This window comes from Leuciscus leuciscus, assembly GCF_965113295.1.
Source record: "Leuciscus leuciscus genome assembly, chromosome: 8".
NCBI lineage: Eukaryota > Metazoa > Chordata > Actinopteri > Cypriniformes > Leuciscidae > Leuciscus > Leuciscus leuciscus.
In genome coordinates, this window is record NC_138732.1 from 19,177,777 (window position 1) to 19,201,440 (window position 23,664).

Sequence of the window (23,664 nt, forward strand, 5' to 3'; positions counted from 1 at the left end):
CAAAATTCATGATAAAAACAAAGTAGTGGGATTGATTCAGCGCAACTTTAAGCACATTTCCATATACTCAGTAATACCTTCAGCCTAGCAAATTAATATTCACATCTTCCATACACAGTAACAGTGTAAACAATCATCACAATTGTTCACACCATTGTACTCATTTGCCATAAACTAAACATCTGAAGCACATTCTGTTAGTTATGTAGGACTACATTTCCTGCAATAACGGACTTTTACCCTCAACACATTTTTCAACACCAGTAGAGTTACTAACAAACAAATGAATGCATCTCACAAACATTCCAGTTCATACACTTCCAAATGCTTTAAGATGGCACTGAACGGGTATCCATTTTAAGCTGGCTTTTCCAAATCTTTAATTCACTTCTTATCAATACTGCCCTGTGTAGCTGGTTATGATGAGAAACGCATGTAAAAAATATATTATCGGTCCCTGAAGTCTGTAGATGTGTCCCTTACAAGTGGCCATTAACATACTACAGTGAAATTAATAAAGGTGACTACATTGCACATTCGCTTCTACACTGGGGCAAGTTTTGCTACCTTAAACATGGTTAAAAGAAAAACAAGCACAATTTAAAGATATTTCTCAACTGAATGCAAGAGCATGCTTAAATGACACTGAAGATGGATTGGTCAACTAGCCGTTTCCATGCCTAGACTCATAAAGGTTCATTTTCAGATGTAAACTTTCTCTTTAATTTATTCTGTGTACAAACACGCCACTTGGCCTTGTGTTGTAATATCCATCTCTTAGAGAAAAGGAAAATGGGGAAAGATAGTATGATGCTCAAATGTCAGGCGGTTGTGTAAAGACCTCCCTAAATAAGACAATATGGAGGGAACGTATTAACTTAAAGATCAAAATAATAGTAATAACAAATCAGGCATGTTGTCCACTTCTTATAGGGAATTTGCAGCTTCTCAGTTACTTTTACAATATGTACATTAACTCCATGGCTTTTTTGCGTTCTGACAGATCATTAGCATTGTATAAAAATGACATTGACTTGCATGTACAGGTATGAGTAGTATGGGGCATCATGGAGTCTTCTGTAGATGTAATGGTAGAGCATAGATAAGGCACTCTTACTGATGCAAATCGGCCTGTACTCACTGGCACATACATCTGACAGCCTCTGCTTTCTACCATCCATGCTGATTGTAAAATCAAGTCTGAGCTTAACTTTCTGAGTTAAATCACATTCATAACTGACTGACTTACTAAGCTGATCCAAATGACCCCATCAAAAGAATAAAGCAGTTTTGTTGGGCCTAATGTCAGTTTATGACTAAAGCACTTTTCCTTATCACACTTAAAAAAAAAAAAAAAAAGTCTAATCCAAAGGGCATTTTTCACAAACTACTATAGAAGCAAGTTATGGGTTTTACAGGGCACACAAATGGTTAGGAGTAATGGAGGCAGGCTATACAGAAACGAGTAATGACATTGAAAAAAACAACGGAACATTTCACAAGCTCTTTCAAGGGAAATAATGTCCTCGTTACGTTTAAGGGTAGCCTATTCTAATCTGACTCAGTCTATGGCTCCCCATTTCTCTCATTGTGAGTTTTCATCATGCTGTGATTCAGAGAGGAGAGTCTCAAGACCTCCAGATCTAGTCTCGAGTGCTAGCGCAGGATCCAGGCTGGATAACTCGCTCTGCGAAAGAGTATCAGAGAACGTAGGCCACTGTTTTGAAAGTCACTGTTTTTGAGTCAAAACAGTTTTTCTGTGTGTGTTCCTTCATGTGAACACATTCAGAAGTTTGAGAGAATTCTGGAGAACGCAGCCAAAGCTAGTGGGTCGACTCTTTGATGACCCCAGGGGCGACGGCATTGGGGGAAGTTGGCGAGGGGGGTTTCTCATCTTTAGGGGAGCTGGCGCTCTTCTCGGTGCCTGCACCAATGCCAGGTTTGGCTTCATCAGGTGTGTGCTCATTGGGAATCAGGGGAGCTGAGGATTTCTGCAGGAAGTGCAAACACACCGTTATCAATTAAAGAGTGATATTCAAATCAACGTGAATGTGTGAGTTAGGGTTAAATGTACACCAGTAGGTCCTTAAACAGGTTTCAGAGGGAACTTGGAAAGATTTTGTAAAGCCAGAGTGTCTAATAGAGTGCAACAGTGCCCACCCAATCATATCATTACAAACTGCTATGAAGCAAAACATTTTTTTTAAATCAGACAAAAGGTACAAGACTGTGTACTTAAAGGGATAGTTCACCCAAAAATGACAATTCTGTCATCATTTACTCACCCTCAATTTGTTTCAAACCTGTATGAGTATATATATATTTTTTTTTTTTTTTTTTTTGCTGAACTCAAAAGAATATATTTTGAAGAATATGGGTAATTAAACAGTTGATGGGGCACCACTGACTTGCATTGTATGGAAAACAATACTATGGAAGTGAATGGTGCCACACAACTGTTTGGTTACAAACATTCTTCAAAATATCTTCCTTTGTGTTAGGCAGAACAAAAACGTTTATACAGGTTTGGAAAAAATTGAGGGCGAGTAAATGATTTTTGGGTGAACTATCCCTTTAACGGCTTTAATGAGGGAAAGAACTACAATCCCAAAAAGCATTGTGAATGACGAATCATGTTAAAATTATTGAGAAATACAAAACTATTGATTTAAATAGTTCAATATATAATATTTTTTACGTTTATTGAAAAATATGCATTTTTGCATAAAAAAATTTCAGTAGTGTGAGTGTGTAGAGAGACTAACTCAATTACATCATTCACAGAGCTTCATGGGAGTTGGAAGCTGCCACAGAATTATTTTGGTGCAATTTGCTTGTTTCGATTCTCTGGTTATTTAGAATCATGGGTAATGTAGTTTTTCACCAAAAATTCCACGGTTAAACACAATTATATATATATATATATATATATATATTGTGAATATATGTTGTACATATGCTATCATATGTACATAACACCCTCATAGCTCACAGTAGGTCTGTCTTCAACAGTGTATAAGTTATCATTAAAAATCAATGAATAGGATTTATACTTCGGGAACCCTATTAAAGAGAGAGGAAACTACTTGATTCTTAGGTGATAATTCTGAATTGTCTTCACTATAATAAAGTTTAAAAGAAAAAAAGGAGTTAAAATGGTTATATGGGAGAACATAAGACCAAAAAAAGTTAGGAAATGCTTATCTAGTGAAACATCTGAAATCTCTAAAGCAATTTCACCCTTGACAATCATAAGGATAAAAAATAATAATCATTTTATACAGACTGCACTAACAAAAAGCAATTTCTAGCCAATTAAATATTTTAGAGCCAAGCATAACTAGAAAAATATATACAAGAAATTGTTAGAAATAACCCTTTTTTTATGTTCATGGGAACCCTCATCCACCTTTACATTTTTACTGATATATTTTTAGGGTCTTTACCGATATAATGGACATGCAGAGCTGTACAAACTTCAGCACTATGACTATCTGCCCTATGAAAGCCACATCAAGCTAAAACCGCTTAATTCATTCATTTACTCCACTTGGTTCTTTTCCCTGACCTTCTAACCCTCCCAGCTCTTAGGGTAATTGATTTAGGATTCTTGCAGACTCACTACTCAACGCACAGTAAAGCAGCCAGCAACATTTCTGCCTAATGTACACTGGCTTGTTCACTCACACACTCATAAAAAATGCTGTCTTACTGTGGTTTGTGAAACAGGGTTGCTGCCCTTATTGGTAGAAGCAGCAGACGCATCGGAAGGGGCGGGGCTAGACGAGTCTTCCAGCATCACACCTCTTCTGTCCAACACACTGGAAGGAGAGAGAGACAGAGATATAATCCTGTGTTTAGAAGTGGCACAAACCATGTAGCATCTGCAAAGAAATGCTGGAGCTTTTCCCAAAACTAAAATGACTAGTAAACTTCATTCAAAGTACCAAAATACTTTTTGGAGCCACTGTATACAAGCAAAACTACAGTAATCTTCCTACCTGGGGTAAGCAGGGCCACACAGAACCTCACAGCAGTTCTTAAAGATGTTCTTGTGACTGTAGGGGTTCTGCACACGGTTCTTTCCCGACCACGAACCTTTGATCTGTGCAGTAGAGATGAAGGACTTAAAACTTCGAAAAGAAAACCAGCACAATGTCAGAACAGCTGTCAAGTTCTGATTCAACCTTCAACCTTCAACTGGATCTTCACTCTGATCTTTTGTTTTAAAGCGTCCGTGCAAATGAGAGGCTTAATAAAAAAGAATCTCTTATTTATTATCCTTTATTCAAATGTGCTGTTTCAGTTCTAGCCATCCCTATGGATTTCATTTGATCTAGTCAAGCGCTTCAAGGTTCTTCATCTTAAAAAGTCATGCTGTTACCGTTTCATCTGCTCCTAGAAATGCATGTATGCATCACAGGCAAATCTAAAAAAGATTTCATGCATGGTATTCCCCAACAGAAATGTTACCAGCTTCAGGTTTCAGTATGTAGTTTAGTTGTATCCGAATTGTATCTGCAGGTATTGATAAATCTGTTATAAGCAGGATCCAATTAATACAAAATCAAAGGCGAACAACCATCATGTCATATCATATTATTTGCAGCACTTGCATCCTTCTCTGAAGCTTCCTCCCTTTCTCACTCTTTTTTCCTCATTAACAGGAAAAGAAGGGCCAGAGGGCAAATGTGGCAAGAAAACATTTTAAATTAATCATTAGGGCTAAGTGTGAAAGTGCCAAAGGAACTACAGATTATGCTAAACTAAATCAGAGCACTCAAACTGCTGCAGGGAATCTAAGCACTATATAAGTTTGCGTTTGTTCACTATATATGAATTTGTTTGAGCATACGTTGTAGATATTTTTCATGAATAGGGTACACAACAGAATATGAAATTCTCCGTTTTTTAATTTTCTTTTTGTAAAATGATCACCGAAAGGAGATGCTTAACCCTTAGAAAATGTTGATCGGAGTTTAAATTATTATTATAATTTTCTAAATTTAAGTTTAAAAAAAAAAATTTTTTTTTAATTCTGTGGGGTTTGGAATTTTTGCACCCATTACTTAATTATTGTGTGACGTTTGCAGCTAAATATCCTTAATAAACCCTGATTTCTGTGATTTTCTAGCAAATTAAAATGAAGCCTATGTAACCAGGTTGCAAAATGTATAATTAAACTACATTTTTAATTATTAGACGTAGAATATTTAGATTTCATTCCAATAATAAGGAACGTTACGTGGTAACAGCATTAGCAAAATGTGGGACTCAAATGTCATATTTTATTTATTTTATTTAATAGTTTTTCATTAATTAATAGTTCATAATTAAAATTAGCTTTAAAAAGATAAAAACATATTTTTAATACAATGAGTTAAATATCAGTTCAACAGTTTGGATACAGTCACAAAAGTAAAGAAATCAGAGGCCAAAAATGTCATAATATGATGTGCATAAACATCTGATGCATTTAAAGCTTCTTTTCATGCAAGGTTAATCTTATGTTACATAATAGCTTATCTAACAGCAAACATAAAAACATGGGATTTGTGCCTCTAGTGCTTTAAAACGTAATGAGACACCACTGTGTACCCTGTTCATAAACAGTGCCATAAATACTGTATATACTGTACATAAAACTCATGTTGAGATGTTCTCTGTGCTTTCTTATCGCAGAGAAGGCACTGTTGCCAAGGTGACTGCTCAATCTAGTGTGCTGAAATGCTCTAGGGCATGTGTTTATCTTTCCAGCCATGTGACAGCAGCAGGAGACAAGAACCGACAGTAGACTTTGGAACAGACAGGTAAGAAACAGACTTACATCTTCATTGGTGGTCTGGTTGAGGGAGATCAAGTAGGTATGGAAGCCAGTCAATCCCACCACAGACCAGAGGGTGAAAAAACACACCAGAACCTCCAACACAGTGCAACGGGGAGTCAAGGACACAACATGCTCAAAAATATCTACAATATGCTGAACATTTTTTTTCGAACTTTGAAATATCTTTGTTCAGCAATACAAAAGGTAAAAAAAAAAAAATAACACTATGTTTAGCTTGATATATCATTCACAACATGGCAGGTTTATCAGGAGCTCATTTTGTTTTCAAGTCTTCAGCTAGTGGCTCTGGAGCTAAAATGAAAGGATATGTTCCAGGAGTTTCTTTAATGGTATTCACAAATCCTGAGTCCACAGATCCTATAAAACACACAAAATTGTATTTATTTACATTATGTATCCATGCATGCATTGCAAGCAGTAACTCACTGCATCAGAGGTCTCAGTATCTCACATTCTCTCTCCCATCATTACATGTTCAGAAGATTTTCGCACATCCACCCACACTCTGCCAGTGCTGAGAAGTTAGCACTGTTCGTTTACATTCACCTTTACAACCACAGTAGCTACGTTTGCATTCAGCCTCGTAATGCCTCGTAGTTTACCCAAAAATGTAAAATTTGTCATTATTCATCACCATCACAGGCTAGCAAACTGAAAGGATAAAAGACATACTATAAAAAGCATCAGAGAGTAGTCTGATACATAAATATACACTAAGATTTTAGGTGAGAAACATAACAAAATGCATGTCATTATTCACTAATGTATTAACCTACTTAGTAGCTCTCAAATTGAATATGACACCTATGGTGAAGGTTTGGCATGATGACATTTGATTATGGGATAATTGAGAACCAATGACGCTTGATGTTATTGATGTCCAACCTGCAATTTAAACTTAAATATCGTTCTGTGCGTCATACAAAGCAATCGTATGGCCTCAGGAGACTTTTATAATACAGAACACATTTTAGGGTAATTTGCAGTGGTTTTTAAAACAAATTGGATCTTGAAAGATATAAATGTTGTGAAGATTATTTAAAAATTCTATTTTTGTGTTCGACGGGAAAAATAACAGCATACCGGATTGGAATTACATGAGGCTGAGTAAATAATAACATAAGTTTAGGTTTTCAGCCAACTATTCCTTTAATAAATATGATACTCATATCTCAGTTAGAATGAAGAGTTCAAGTAAACACCTCAATCTGAGAATATGATCTGACTGTCCTCAATCCAAATTAATGGGACGGATTGAAAGAGGTTGTGTATATCTTAACCTGTACAATAACTGCCATGTAAACCTTTAAATACAGCAGCTTTCACATTCAGATTAAAAAGTACCTCGTATGCAGCGCAATACAACTCTCTCCCACCTGATGAGAAGAAAGCTTTCTAGGCATATTTTTAGATTCTGTATGTTAGAAATGCAAACATGCTAGTTACACATTGGGTTGGAGTTACCTACTGTGTCTACAATGGAAGAGACCGATGACTGCAGATACATATGCTAAGAATTAAATTAGATTCAATGATTTAAATTAATAGGCCAGACATCGTAAACCGCACAAGCTGGATTCGATGAAAGATCAGAACTGATTTAAAAACAATGAAAAATGAAAGCACATATGATATTTGAGAAAATTTTTTTGTGTATTTGGGTGGTGGTGGCGCAATGGATAAGACACATGCCTTTGGTGTGAGAGACCCGGGTTCGAATCCACTGTGAGACACCAATGTGTCCCTGAGCAAGACACTTAACCTCTAGTTGCTCCAGAGGCGTGCGACCTCTGACATATATAGCAATTGTAAGTCGCTTCGGATATAAGCGTCAGCTAAATGAATAAATGTAAATGTAAAATGTAAATGTATTTCAAGTGGATCTGGGAAATAAAGTGATAAAGCCTCACTCTTCAGAGAGTCAAAATGGAAACAGTGTAGACAGCTTTGTTTATTATAATAAGAGAGATCTCATTTTGTTGGGTTGCGATGTCTACATGATGTGTGAGTAAGGCTTTCTTTGACAAGACTCATAAGTTTCTTGTTGCTATGGCAATGTTGACATGAAAAGCAGCATTTTGTTTAAAGCACATGTAATGGACAGTAAACAGATATTTCTATCTATACAGAGTCATACTCTATATAAACCAGTCAAACTGCAGATTTTGTAAAATCTGTGCACGTAAATAGTGTCATAAAAAACGAATTACTGAATTATTTCTCTATTATGATGCGTTTTACTTTGATATTGAGATCAGAGGCTCAGAGCAAATTGTCCAGGCATTTATGTGAATTCTGCTGCTCTCTCATCCTTGCAGTCTATGATGCACTTTGAGAAGGGAAAGATCAAAGAGTAGACATTTACAAGAGCATAGAGGCTCTTCCAATATCCTAAACGCTGCCGGACTGAACCACACCTAAGAGAACAGCATTCGAGTACATATTGAGTGTCGCTTAAAGGCACTTGTTTTCCCAGAAACCTCGATCATTAAGCCGGTGTACCGTCTGTGCATTTTAAATGGTTATCGATAACATGAAAATTTAATTCCCTCTTTCAAATAATTTGCTTTTGGATGTCTACATTAAAGATACATATGCACACCTATACACTCACACACAAACACATTTTCTTGCTGTGATACTCACGTAGAACCACATGGACGATGTCGAAGGCGAAGATATAGATGGTGAGTAGAGACAGCGAGAGTGTAAACAGGTAGAAATATCGGTAATTCCTCTTTCCTACGCAGTTTCCGACCCAGGGACAATGATGGTCAAACCGGTCTGAGGGAAGACGCACAGAATATTGAGACTTTACAAACAAACTTTCTCATAACAATTTGTGAAAGCCTGAAGGTCAGTTTCTACATTCTAACAGTGATGGTGGATCTACTGACAGAGATGGGCAGATATTTTTAGCTGCTAAAAATATCTGGAGATGGTACCCAAACCAGAGATTGTATGTGCGGCAGGTGCAGGGCGCCTAAACAAATGGCCCTGTGTTCAGGATGACTGTGCAAAGAGAGCAAAACTGAGCCATCGGTGAACTCTCCAATCTCAGCATTATGTATGTGTGAGCGAGTGAGTGTGCTGTCTGACTCATCTCTCAACAATTCACTATTATACTGGAGTGTCAAATGGCACATACAGATGCAACTATATCAAAGGTAAGAATTCTTGGGTTTAGTAAAAAAAGAGAAAATTATATATAAACAGCATTACATATATATACTGTGCAAAAGTCTTAGTCACGTTAGTATTTTCACACAAGATAAGCCAGTTATTTATATCTTTTGCTTTAGTGTGTCAGTAGGAAATATCAGTTTACATTTCCAAACATTCCTTTTGCCATTAATTTTAATAATCCAGTGAAGGAGTCTGACAACAGCCGGTATGATCCACACTGAGATGAGTCTGTCTGTGATTACATGAAGAAACTGAGACAGACTAAATCCAGAAGAACTGCGGCAATGTCTCCAAGACACTTGAAGAAACTTACCTGCAAAGCTACAGTACTGAGAAAAGTTTTAGGCACTTAAAAATTAAAATAATATCATAAATAGAATAAGTAGATTTTTTTTATGTTTGTTATCAATGTTTTTTGATGAACAGAAAATTCAAAAGAGCAGCATTTATAGTATTTAAATTATAAATCTTTTGTAATATTATAAACGAGACACGTATCACTGTAAAGCTGCTTTGAAACAATGAATATTGTATAAAGTGATGAATAAATAAAAGGTGACTTGACTATAATTGTCACTTTTGATCAATGTAATGCATCCTTGTTGATTAAAAGTATTCATTACTTTTTTCTTTTTCTTTTTAATTATTGACTACCAAAATTCAGTCATTTAGAAAAAAGCATATGGAAGTAAAATAATGACAAATATTTTTGAAACAAAAAAGCTTGTTGAATTGCACTACTTGAAAAATATATGCATTGCATTAACCCTGCTTGCATTTTAATGCATTGTATTTTTAGGGTTTGCATTTTTATGGGCTGACATTATTTCACTTCCATAAAAGCACACCTCTTCTGAAAAAGCCACACTATTTGAGGTACTACTCATAGCTGTAGTATAGGTTAAGGTTTCAAACACTCACCCACACAGTTGTCACAGATGCTGCAGTGGGAAGCACGAGGGGGTCTGAAGATCTTGCAGGTGTAGCAGTACTTCAACTTGACGATCTGGTTGTTAATTTGCACATTCTTGATGCGAGGCGGAGGCCGCTGTCCAGCCAAGACGTTCCCATTGGCCGCTTCTGCAAGAGTTGGGTAGAAACAATAAACGTGGCAGCCAAACTCTCCATATGCATGACACACGGCACAGCCACTGATGGAGGACTCACAAGGCTCAAGGGCACTCCAAGCAGTATGACTCAATGACACAAGACACTTTATAGGAATAGGTCGCCCTTAAATACAACAGTTAAAGCATAATGATTTTTGCACAAAAGTGAAATGTTAAGATGAAAGAGATTAAAATGCTCTTCTTAGAGTAAAGATTAACCAGCTCAATGCGAATATAAAAAAAGGATTTCAAAGGAAATTATTAGAAAACATGAAAAGGGTTAAGCCAATCATAATCAGAAAATAAACCTTAAGAGCAGTCAAGACCAAATCTACATGAAATATTCATTTAAATTATCATGATTTGATTTGATTTACAGTTTGGTGATCATTATCTAAAAATATTTGACCACAAAATTATCAAATTGACCAATGCAAAAGGCATGTAATAAATTCTGGGGTGTACATATTAAAGATAAATTATTTTGGTGATTATTGCCTTTATTGTGATAGGATAGTATAGAGTGGACAGGATGCGAGGTGAGAGAAAGAGGGAGGACGGGATCGGGAAAGGTCCGCAAGCCGGGATTTGAACTTGGGTCGCCCGAAGCGCAACAGCGTTATTTGTCGGCGCACTGCCCACAAGGCTGTCGGCACCGGGGGTGTACATATTAACACAAAACAAAATCAAAAAATTTTCACGATTTATAGTCTCCTGGGATCTGAATACTTTTAATGCAGATCCAGACCACTGATATAAGAATTTCATCTTTTCTACTCTCTCTCCTTTATTTGCATTTGCTCAAAATTACTCATTTTCATCTGTTCTGATAGCGACAATAATGAAGGCAAAGCACTTTGTTTACATTGCAAGAACAAGACTCGAATTTCATCGCGCAGTGGAAAAAGGTAATTTAATTTCCTTACATTTGTCAGCTCTGTACTTTTATACTCCGGGGAAGTGGCTGCATTAGCATTTGCTCAGGAGGCAGAACTACACTGCCTCCTAATCCACATGCCAGGGTTGGCTAAACCTGCACATCCGTACTTGCATCTGATCCAGCATTAGCCACTTTTAATCAGCAATACAGACATTCATCTAAAAATAGCATATTAAAGCTGGGATGTTGAAATCGAGCAGAGACGGCAGAGGAAATTTGTAGAAATCAATCTTTGCTCTGCCCTGCTGCAGTACTCAAACATAACTGCCCTGTTTTAAGAGGGTACAGTTGAATCAATACCAACATTATGGCTTTGATGCGATAGCGGTCTAAAAAAAACAACAACAAAAAACAGCCTTGAGTGACTAATGAATTGAAATTAAACCAGGGCTTTCAACACATTCAACAATTCAATGTAAATAATTTGTGAACATTGTTGTTGTTGACCTGATAATGCATTTAGTTCCTTTTTACTTACCAGCTATAATACCACACACTACTTTCTTCAAAAAGGTCTTTCTACAAAAATGTCTGTCACCTCAATGTACAAAATAAAATGATTTAAATCAATTTAACTTAAACTACTGACTTTGACTTAAATTACAGAATGAAAAAGATCTAATAAATTTGTTTAAAAAATAAAATAAAAAAAGATACAAAAATAGGGCTGTCAATCAAATTAAACTACCGGTACTCGAATTAATTCAAGTGACCTTGAAAAAAAAATCTTTATATTTAATCCTTATCCAGTAAATCACAAACAACTGGAAAAGTCATAGGGCCTTCCAATATCAACAAAGAGGGTTGAAAACCACTAACTTAGGAGCTGTTCATACTGGACATGTTTTTTAGATGTTTCTAAACCTCAACATTCATTTACATCAATTCATTGTTATGCTTTTATGCCTGAATTTGCAGTACGATGTTATCATAGTGCTGTATATTTTTTGTACCATTTAATGTCTTTAGTATACAACCAGTATACAACACAACCCTTTTAGAGAGAGCTGAAGAACAATTCTAAATGTGAATATGTTCCACAAAATCAGTGAAAATAGGGGTAAGCGTATATATAATAATACAAGAGGTTACTGTGAGTTAACAAGGTTAAAAGTAAATGATGTCCTGGTTTATTGAACATCAGTAATAACAAACGCTGCACCGCCCAAAGGCACCTCTGAGCATCAGCGGAGGTGCTGATGTGTAACAACGGTTACACAGAGTAATCCAGGGAGGGGAGTTGGGATGAGGGAGGTGGAACAGAGAGAAGAGAGAGTGGAGTGTGTAGGGAGATGAGTTCATCTTAACTGTAGCCCAGATCTTGTAATCAGTACAGGGAACGGTGACACACTGGTGACTGAACTAGACAAGGCACTATTCCCACAGAGCCACAACCACACAAATGAATCGCTAGAAGTGAAATTATCAAGATGACAGCAGCAAGTTAATCTAATCTAATTGCATTTAATTAGTCAGACGCAGTGATGTTAACCTTTGTGACATTCAAAGTAGGACACATTTGCCAAAAAAAAAAAACTATAAATACACATTCATTCCTTATGATAGTCCTATTTTCTTAAAAAAAAAAATATTTTTGCTGCAGGGTAAATGGCCATTTTTGCCTCTCGCTCTCTCTCTCTCGTTTGTTTTTTTTTTGCAATAAAATCCAATGGGCATTTCAGTTCACTTGAATCACTGAGGAAGACAACTGAAAAAGGTCTGTGGAAATCTACTAAGGCAATTTCTTTCACCCTTTAACAATGAATGTTTGAGCAGACAATTTAAGTCCCAGAAAAGACAAGACAAATGTCTCCGGTAAGTCCTAGGATTTGAATGAGCCTTAACAGTTTCTGCCAAACACCACTGCAAAAGATATAACTTTCACTCAGTCAGTATAGTGATAACACTGGTTTCTGTTCAAGGCAGTTGACATGTGCAATTGTGTGGGTGTGCACCAGTCATGTGAAAAATATCTGTTTTTTATTTAACTTTTTGTGCCTTTAATGAATACTAAAGTGAAGAAAAACAGGAAAGTGTAGAGGGAGAGAGAGAGGGAGGAATGTGGTTGGATCAGAAATGCATGGATAAGACTCAAACTTGCACTCTCCTGGTGCAGCTCAAGTCCACTGTAGCTGTGAAATCTCACTTGTGCATATTGAGAATTATGTGGGACAATTTTTAAGAGACTTCGGAGAACAAATAATGTAAAAATTGGTGCGTTGCATCTTGAGTTGGCAAGATGAATATTCTTAAATGTGAATATTCTTACATGTACAAATAAGAGTAGTTACATTTAGAGGGAAGTTTCCAGAGGGATCTTAATTATTTTGACATTGACGAGTACTGTTATAGACTGCTGAGGCAGACCAGCCTAAAAATATAACTTTTAAATATTTTTGTCATCCAAACAACAAACAGTGTATTGTGTAATTGAGTGCAGCAGAGAAGCATCAAGAACATCAGATATTGGGAGGGGGCAATTATACAGTATATACAGACCGTCAAGCTTGAAGTCAAGAAGAACACAATGTTTCCCAGATTAACTCAAGAGTTCATGGTCCAACGCACTCAGCTTTTTAATCGCGAAACAAAACAATAAATTAATAAGCAGGTCTGGGCTTACACCGTCCCACTTACGCCACACGCCTGCTACACTATACATGTTCTTCCCCTCGCTGGGTCAAAACAACCGCAGACGGCACTAATGGTTCAAACTATGGCATTAAACCTCAAATACCCTTCCCTGAACTCAGTCAGCCTCACACTCACCGATCTCCATCTCAATAAAGTTGGCCTCCTCCGGCAATGCCCGTGGCAGCACCCCTGGGTCACTGAAGCTGGTTCGGAGCAGCATGGCCATTACGAAGACGAAGAGCAACACTGCAAACACAGGGATGGCCGGAGACAGGTGCACTGCCAGGTACGGGCACCTGTACGGGACAAGAGAACAAGCAGGGTTACAAAAGATGACAAGGGGAACATGAAATTAACAGCACAGAGGTTAAATTAGCATATAAAGCTAAACAGCTATATCTCTAGTTTCAAAAAGTTAAGTGAGGAATTTCTGTGCTATTAATGCCACAAAACAAATTAGGAAACTGTTTGAGCAACCCAACAACAACATTGGATCAGCCAATGAGTTTGGGGATGGGACTATCTGTAAGCCAGATGAACACTGTACGATTAATAATAGTACTTTGTGACTGTTGCTTCTCAGATTATACAAACATGATCCCCACTGTAAGCCATGTCACACTGTAGGATCTCAGTTGTCATTAAAGTCAGACTGTACGGCAGTCAAGAAGAGTTAAAAATGTACGCAAATGAGAGAGTTTTACATCATCACTCCGTGTCATGTTCGGTGACTGTGAGCTTGCATTTACGGGATAAAAATGGTGGCTAGCAAACAAAAAGCGTTAGTTAGCGATCATTTTGATCATGGCTTTTCTTGAAAAGAGGAGATCATTGATGAAGAGGGTTTGTAATATCTGTCTGGCTCAGTTCTTCCCTAAAGACAGTCTTTTCTAAGCCCACAATGAAGCAGTCAGGGCGGATGTTTACTATGACTGACTGTGCTTTCTCCATTCCCGCAGGCACACAGCCATACAGCAATAAATTTGGTTGCTCCCATAAATTGCGGATGACTTGGGTCCTGTAAAAGTGCCTCCCTATGCTCAGGCTGCAGCAGATTGGTCGGATCCACAGGCCACTGCATAGAGCTATTAATAGGGTCACCATGGCTCTCCTCCACCACTCCCTCCTGCAATGTAGACCTGCTATACTAATGTATGGCTAATACATCACTATAATGGTACATCTTATCACAGGTACAGTTCATTCCCTCTCAGGGGGAAATTTGCTACACTTAGCATTCTGCGTGTGAAAAGGACATCTTTACACTAACACTACAGTACAGTAAGACAGGATTTGACTAGTCCAGACAATACAACAATACAAAGAAGTAGACTTTTGTAATAAAAATGTGAGGTGTGCTTGCCTGTGCAAAAGTTGCATAGTATGATACTATGGAGTTGTGAGAGGTTGCTGACATGCAATTTAAGACAGTGGTTTTCAAACTGGGGTTCAGGGACTAGTATTATTTTAGTATTGTTTATATACTATTATATTACTATTAATAATTTTGAATAAACTTTTAGATTTTCAGTTTTCATCATGGTAAATTTATACACTGTAAAAAATTATGATTTGTTATCACAACTTTTTTTCTTTTGTCAAATCAACTTAGAACTTAGTTAATGTGGTTCAGATAAATTAATATTTTGCGTTTCTGTTGATTAAACCAATCTCCATTGTATTAATAAAAAAAATTAATTTCAATGAACTTGAAAATTAAAGCAACCAGGTAACTTACTTTAAGTTAAACCAACATTTTTTTTTACAGTGTAGTTTTTAGTAATTTTGTTATGTGGTAAATTTAAGTTCATATTTCTACATAGAGCTTCCATTACTTTTTATTTCAGTTTTAGTTTTAGTAATTTTAGTACAAAAAAAACAGAGCAATTCCAGTACGTAACTTGAATGTATTTATTTGAGTGCCAAGGCAACCTTTCTTATATTTTCTTACATGTTTAATGTAATATCTATATTTTCCTTTATTTCCGCTTTATTTCATTAAACGATTTTTAATAGTATTAGTTAACAATAACAACACTGCCAGGGACCCCTAGGGGACCACAATGGTTTTCAATTCTGGTCCGGGACACCCACCCAATCAGGTGTTAATTAAGAGAGAATATACCAAATGGACCATGACTGAAAATCACTGCGTTATAAGATCCACTTTCAAAAAAAAAAAAAAAAAACATTTTCTAAGTTCTAAATTAAACACTGGAGTATGTTTTACAAGAAACTATTTCAGTCTTTCTACTTCTAAATGTTAATTGTACATTGTCTAAATGTACATCCAAATCAATAGTAGCACATTTTTCCTCAACAAGCATCATTAACACAAACAGATTTACACACTCAAGTTAAATACTTTTGGAAAGTTAGACTTATCAAGCACTACTTATAATACACAAGATGCATACAGAGTTTTATACAAACTATGTGCCAATCTAATCTTCCTACAATGCATACAGAACACCGGTTTAACCTGTCTACTAGCAGGGTTTGTCTCCTCACACGTCATACTGACTGCTTTAGGACCAGCACACAGAATGCAGCTGTAAGAAATATTAGCAACAGAAAGATAATTTCCAGTCAGACTACATGGTACAATTAGAGCCAGCATACCAGAGCCATCAATACACTGGAATTCTACCTGTGGGACGGGTCAGATTAGTTTGATCCATTTTAAACTATGAGACTGGAAAACATAAAGAGGAGCGACAAAAAATCCAGAGCAGAGCTGGTCGATAAAACTTTCCACTGCCCGGATCATGAGTAGAAGGCTGCAGGGAAATCCATTTATTATTTTGAAAGCTGTGTTGGGGCGGAGAGGAGCAAAACTGAGGAGAATGTGTGTGTGTGTGTGTGTGTGTGTGTGTGTGTGTGTGTGTGTGTGTGTGTGTGTGTGTGTGTGTGTGTGGATGACTTTAACCATCCTGAACCTGTGCCATCATCAATTCCTATCACAGCCCTGAGCTTCCCGGACATTACCCATCATGCAGTGCTGGATGTGACTTCTCTCCCCATAATCAATACCAGAGATAAGCAGCTAAGCAACCAATATTAAAGATTCTGTTATTGTCACTACTGACGTACAAGGTTTATTTAAGCACCATAATTATCACTTAACTTCCTCCATAAAATAATATAAAAAAAACACAGCAAGTATTGTGCCTCAATATGCATAATCAACACCTAACTGTTGAAAATCAACACAAATTTCCATTTGCAAACCATTTGACAACCATAATGAGACGGTCCTGGAACAGGATATTCAACTGCAAAAAAATGTAGGGCGGTAATCAATTGAATCACAAAAAAAATGGGCGTATACCACATATACCACAATGGAGCTATCTGAATGAGTTTGCGAAACAGTTCCTAAATAGACATTTGGCTACTGGTTAACATTATCAATCAGTATCAGTGCAAGTTATTTCATTCTAATTCAAGGGTATAGAAAAAACATTGTTGTGTCTGAAATAACACACCAAATGAATAGTAAACAATAGGATCAGAAACATGCATTACTAAAGTAAACGTGTGGACTTATATGCAACAAAATGGGGGAAATTTAGTGGAAGACTCCTAAAATGGTATCAAGATAATTAAACACTTGTAGTTCAAAATCATGTACACGCTAATCCACTTGTGTCACTGTTACAGCATCTCCACCCTTCAGTTTGCCTTTACAGCTTGTCCTTAGTGAATTATCTGCACAAAGAACAAAGTGAAAAGGACTGTTTTCCACAGTTAAGACAACTTGAAGCACAACTGCAGAGTTTTATGGCTGGCTATATGGAAAGGCTTATCTGTGTGTTGGTAAAATCAATAGAGCTGCTTCATCGGTCTGGCTGGTCTCTCGGTGGAGATCGGTGGGGGCAGGGAGGCTGACAATTATCATAACTGATAGCATTCAGCGCAAACATCCGGTACTCCACCGGAAAGTATCATGAGGGGAGAAAAAATATGGATGATAGCTAAAAACAACATGTAGATTCATTGTGGTCCAGTCAAATCTGAAAAATCTTTATATACTTATATACAGAAGTGTGTGTGTGTGTGTGTGTGTGTGTGTGTGTGTGTGTGTGTGTGTGTGTGTGTGTGTGTGTGTGTGTGTGTGTGTGTGTGTGTGTGTGTGTGTGTGTGTGTGTGTGTGTGTGTAACAAATATTCCTTATTTTAATCTATCACACAATTACCTTTTCTATTATTGACTCTGAAACAAACTTCCATAACAGATACACCAAATTCTGAGAGAAAGATTTTCTACTTGTTCTTCTTCTAAGGATGGAAACATGCATTGATGTATAAATAAATAAAACCAAAAAGTAGGTCAAACTCTTAAGGCGTGAATGGTCCTGCAAGTCCTGGAAACATTCAACATGCAAATAATCACCTTATCCTTCTGAATTTTGCATTGCCAAACTTGATGATATGATATTAAAGTAGTATGCAATAATAGCACTAACAAAAACAAAAGCGGGGAAATAATTTGCAAGAGAACAAATAAACTGCAATCTCACATCCAGATGTGACATCAGTGGCTTTCTCTGTGTTAAAGTCTTTCAGGAAAGCTAAAAATACAATAGGTGTACATAGATAATCTGATAAAGTACAAAAGGTAATTTCAGCTGTTTCACACAGATATAAAAATGTTGTAATGTACCGTGACATTGCTATGCCTGAAAATTGTAATCACAGCCTCTGTTAATTCTCATTAAGTGTTCACCAATTTAAGAGAAAGTGATTCACGAAGCAAATGAATTATTACACATTACTGTCAAAAAAAAGCAGCAACCTAATCCCTCATAAAGACAAATTTGCCACCGCTCCAGTTTTGCATTCACATAACACAGGGACACAAAAATCCAAAAGGATAAACAGTCTTCTCTCCTTTATCACGACCCCTGCAGAGGGACAGCACAGACGGCAGCCCTCGAGAGCTCACACACCGTGACACTGACCACAAGTCATACACTTAATTCAACAGCAACAACATGAGTATCCAACATTCAATTAAACAGTACGCATAAAATGTATAGACATTTAACTGCTGAGCAACAAAGCCATAAAACAAACATACAGGACAAAGGCAAACCAGTGAAACCTGAACCTTGTACTTCTAATGTGAAAGAATGAGTGGGCGAACATAATCAACAGAATCTGAAGACTGTCAATATATGAAGTGCTACTATGTAAAAGTTTCCCTGGTGTAAAACTATTTCAGTAATGTAAGTATGTAAGGTAAAGTCTGTAAGTCTGCATCACTAGCATACAATACAAAAGTGCAGAAATAATGTTTTTAAACAGGTTTCCTGAACACTCTGGCATTGGAGTGCAAACAGATTTTGCACCAAACTCATGCCAAAGGTTGTTACAGTCACAGTATTTACACACTTCAGGAAGTCGGTCTAAAAATGTCTTCCTTGAAGTTGTTAGGTTTTTTCAGTGTTGTTATTAAATAATCTTAAACTTTTTTTTTTTATTATTGTTTGAAAATAAATAAATTGAATAAAAGTTGAAGTTGATTGAAATAAAGCTAAAATAAAATATAGATATTTGATTACAAATTTAAACGAAAACTAGAGATGCTCCCTTGCAAATAACAAGGGATATAACAAGGGATTAAAGTGTATTAAATAAATTAAAGCTATTTAGAAATATATTTTTTAAAAAGTGACAAAGCACATTACAATATTACTAAAACAATCTAATATTTGCATTAATATTAAAATAATATTTTTTTTTTCCACATTGATGACTTTATCAGGCTAATAGCAAGTGGTTCTTCCTTTCAGCCAATGGTGGATTGAGAAAGTGAGTGTAGGTCTCAGCACTATGTCTTAAGGCGGGCGTACACAGTGCGAGCCAGTCAGTTAACCTGATAATCGTGTCGAAACAGCTGGTACACGGCACAACTGTACTGCACGGCGAGGTCCGCGACAATCATGAGCTTTCGCACTAAACAGAGAGACTGGAGCTTTCAATGTTGCTGCTATAGCTTCGGATAGGAAAAAAAGAAAACAAAAAAGACGAGTGTGCAAATGATTTGGTGAAAAGCAGAGTACAGCATTGCAATTCCTTTCAATAAAACAATGAAAACAGTGTATTGTGTGTGTGTGTGTGTGTGTGTGTGTGTGTGTGTGTGTGTGTGTGTGTGTGTGTGTGTGTGTGTGTGTGTGTGTGTGTGTGTGTGTGTGTGTGTGTGTGTGTGTGTGTGTGTGTTCTTGTATATATGGTTTATGAGGACACAATGTGTATAATGATATTACAATGCAAACATGGTTTATATGGACATCTCCTGTGTCTTCATAAACCAAATGGCTTAATTTTTTTTTTTTTTTTACATACTAAATGGGTTTTTTTGAAATTCAAAAAATGACAAAAGTTTTCTGTGAGGAGTAGGTTTAGGGGGTAGGGTGTGTAAGGGGATAGAATATACAGTTTGTACAGTAGAAAAATTACACCTATGTAGAGCCCTGTAAACCACATATACAAGTATGTGTGTATGTGTCAGTATATGCTCGATCTATGATCTATTCTAGCCTATGTGAAATGGTTGTGCATGATTTGGCAATAGAGGGACAGCCTGCACTAGTCAAAGTCCCAGAAATGTTCAAACATGTTTCAAAATTATCAGGAGGTTGGGAGGTGCTCGTAACGTACTTGGCTCGGCTCGGCTCACAATTGCTCTCATACAATGCGATCGGCAACCATAGGAGCGTCAACGATTTCCAGACAATTTCCTCAGAGAGAAAACCATCTGTGAGCTCGTAAGACAGCAAAAATCATACAGTGTGCGTACGCCCAGCTTTACACACATACACAATGCAGATTTTTCACAGAATTTCAAGCCTTTACAGTCAACTCTCATCTCTGAAATCCAAACAGAAGACAGACATAAATGCATTGCAACCTGCACAGTCTTGTTTACACATACAGCTAAAAATGTAAATATAAGTGCATAGACTTTCAGCAAACAGGGACACATATATGGAGAGGAATGGGAGGGGAGGTGGGATAAACTCTCTTTGAGAAGACAGAGCAAAAGACAAAGATCTTTTGAAAAAACAGTGCAAAGTCCAGTCCTGCTAATCAGTCTTGTACTTGAAACTCACTCAGTCCGCAGAGGAATAAGCAGTCCAGACACAGAACGCAATAATGTGAGAATTCAGCAATACTCAATAAATAATTCCCTGTAAATTCAGAACAGCTGGAAGCAATGCGTATCCATAAACACGGTCTGTCTCTTCTGGATATCTCATGCTCTGTATTAAATAAAAGATAAAGTGCACATAAAATAAATGTGCACTACTGAAACTGAAGACCCTGTAGATCTCATGAGACCATATGAATAACCGCAGATGATATTTAATAATAGTGGTTCTTTTGTGATGTGCATATCCAGAATTTCCATCGACTGTTAAAATGAAATAGTAAGTGCCAAAAAAACAACAACCTTTTAATTCCTTCATTAGCCTGTCATGCAAGAAACAATTCACACTTTTGCACTCAGCCCAGTTTCTATGTTAATATGTCTGCCCCACAAGGACTAATTATCAGTTACAGCGATATATGAACATGGCGTGCAGTGAAACCCTACTACAGGAGCCAGCAACTCAATAAATGACTGTGAGTTTCTGACTAAGCGGAGGGAATCGTTTCCTGCATGCTGATGATCAGGCCTAATGGAGGAGCACAGCACTGGAGTCTCAGGAAACACAGACCACAGACGTCATTGTCCACACAAGGGAGACCATATCCACCCAAAAGAACTCACTCACATCCAGCTTTATCAACATGCAGCAATCTGCTATTGTCAAAATGTGTTTCAGTAACAAAGATGACACAGCTTTTCATTTTAGTTTCCCATCCATCAACAGGCGAAGGATCTCATACAATTTGAAAATATAGGCCTAACTGTATATTCAATCATTAGCAGATCTGTATTTAGATATAGTAGCCATCTATTTTTTTTTATTATTATTATTATTTAAGGTTCATATTAGACTTGGAGATCCAAAAAGGTTCATATCTCATTCCATTGATGAAACCATACAGTCTTTTACAGGCGATATTTAAATCATAGCCTATATTTTGTAGCAAATATTAAGCAGTTGATTTGAAATACAATAGCCTATAGCGTCATATAGTCATATAGCCTATAGTGATGGTAAGTCATTCTGCAAATTAGCCAACTTAATTCGATCAGTTCACAAGCCGGTCCAATAAAAACTATTTGCAACATGACAATTACATCACATGGTCCTTGACATCGCCTGATACATTACATGATCTGAAATAGCCTAATCTAGACATATGTAAGCAAATATTGCCGATATGATGTTTTAAGGTTATGTTTAGTTTTATTAATTTGTGTTTATTGTATATCGGTTCAGTTTAGGTTAAACTCATAAAAATATAAAAGTAGCCTAATGTAGAACCTAAATTTGTTTTTATTTGCATTTATAAAACAATAGGTAGCCTAACCTATAATTTAGGCTTAGGCCTACATCTTTTAGCTAAAATGGTTTGCACGTTTTAATAAAATGCTACTCAAAACAAACTGTGGTGTGTATCTGTATTGATGAACTAGTTGTAAACATATTTCCAGTAGCCTACATTTTATTTGTAACATTAGAATAGGCCTAGATATGTTTTCTGAACACACACGGAAATCATCTGTTTTCGGTTTAAATAGTCGACGAGTCGTTGACTCGACTGCTGGGAGCGATTCGTCGTGAACGAATCGTTGGACCTCTCCAACCAATTAGATTTAAAAGAACGACTCGTTTACGAATTGGACATTTCTACTGTAAAACACAGCCATGGCGTACCTCAATGTCAGCTGGCACAACTGAGAAATGGCTTGCTGTTACTACAAAAAAAATCAGGAGCGCTTCGGTCGTCAACATTTCACACGGACACTTTTTTATTGTTATTTTTTTCCCCATTATTACAATGGCATTAAACAAAGACAGTCTACACTGCAAAACCACCATTGTAATGGGTGAAAAACGAAGAGCCCACACTGACATCGCGCGCGTGCAGTGTCGACAGCTCTGATGGTTTTAGTGGTGTCGCTGCCAGTATAGACGAGGTCTGTAATAATCACCAATAACATGCACTTACTCAAAGGCGAAGAACAGAGAGCAGGTTCCAATGATGAGAAATAAGGTCAGGTAAAATACTCCTTTCTGGCGAGCCATCATTACCCGTCCATCGCAGCAGAAGGTGTTTTTCCCAGGTAATTTCTCCCATTTTCGAGTAACCTTCCGTGATATCATCACCGCCGACATGGTAGCGAATGTACAATCGGACTGTCTTTTGTCAATTTAACCTGAAATAAATAAACCACAACCGTGTCCACTACGAATGCGTAAAGTTATCAGCAAATAAATACAGGAGCTTCTTTCCAAGAATGTATTCTTCCTTCACGTGTAAGATTTGTTTGTAGGTTTCTTCCCGTGCTTCCTCATGAATCGTTACCATCAGTCTGTAGCTCTACATATCTGCTCTTCTGTACTTAAATCCATGGTTAAAGTCCCAAATCAAAAACCAAAAAGCAAAATCCTCATCCGAAAGCGGAGATGACCCATACTGGCACAATATGAAAGTGATTCCGTTCAAAATGTGTACAGATTTCGAATGAGAAAGCGAAGCTGACGTGAAATAAACGTGTAAATGCTAAAAGCACATCTGGAGAGTGAGTGGACCTTGACCGACTGACATTTATGTCATTTGTTAGGTTGAGCGTCTATCCCGAGAGGAGTATCCGTCCCTTTTCTCTTAAAATTATGCAAAATAAATGTGGGTAAAGTCTTTTGTGACCTATGCCGCTTTTTGTGTAATTATATGTGTAATGTGTAAGATAATCTTTCCTCTAATTTCGCGTCGTAGGATGCAAGCAAGCCTTGGATTCTCATCGGGAGCAGGAAACACGCCTAG

The 23,664-nt window shown here is 37.0% G+C and overlaps 1 protein-coding gene across 1 annotated transcript; it reads right to left on the reverse strand.

The window, feature by feature from the left end:
• Window positions 1–1,356: 1,356 nt before the first annotated feature.
• On the reverse strand, window positions 1,357–23,664 carry zdhhc9 (zDHHC palmitoyltransferase 9). The gene is made up of 9 exons (XM_082177392.1): window positions 22,849–23,664; window positions 13,853–14,013; window positions 9,956–10,114; window positions 8,495–8,632; window positions 6,157–6,205; window positions 5,828–5,930; window positions 4,002–4,105; window positions 3,713–3,821; window positions 1,357–1,991 (listed from the first exon to the last, which is right to left on the reverse strand). The coding sequence occupies exons 1-9, from the start codon at window positions 23,013–23,015 to the stop codon at window positions 1,824–1,826; spliced, it is 1,158 nt and encodes a 385-aa protein (XP_082033518.1). The 5' UTR covers window positions 23,016–23,664; the 3' UTR covers window positions 1,357–1,823.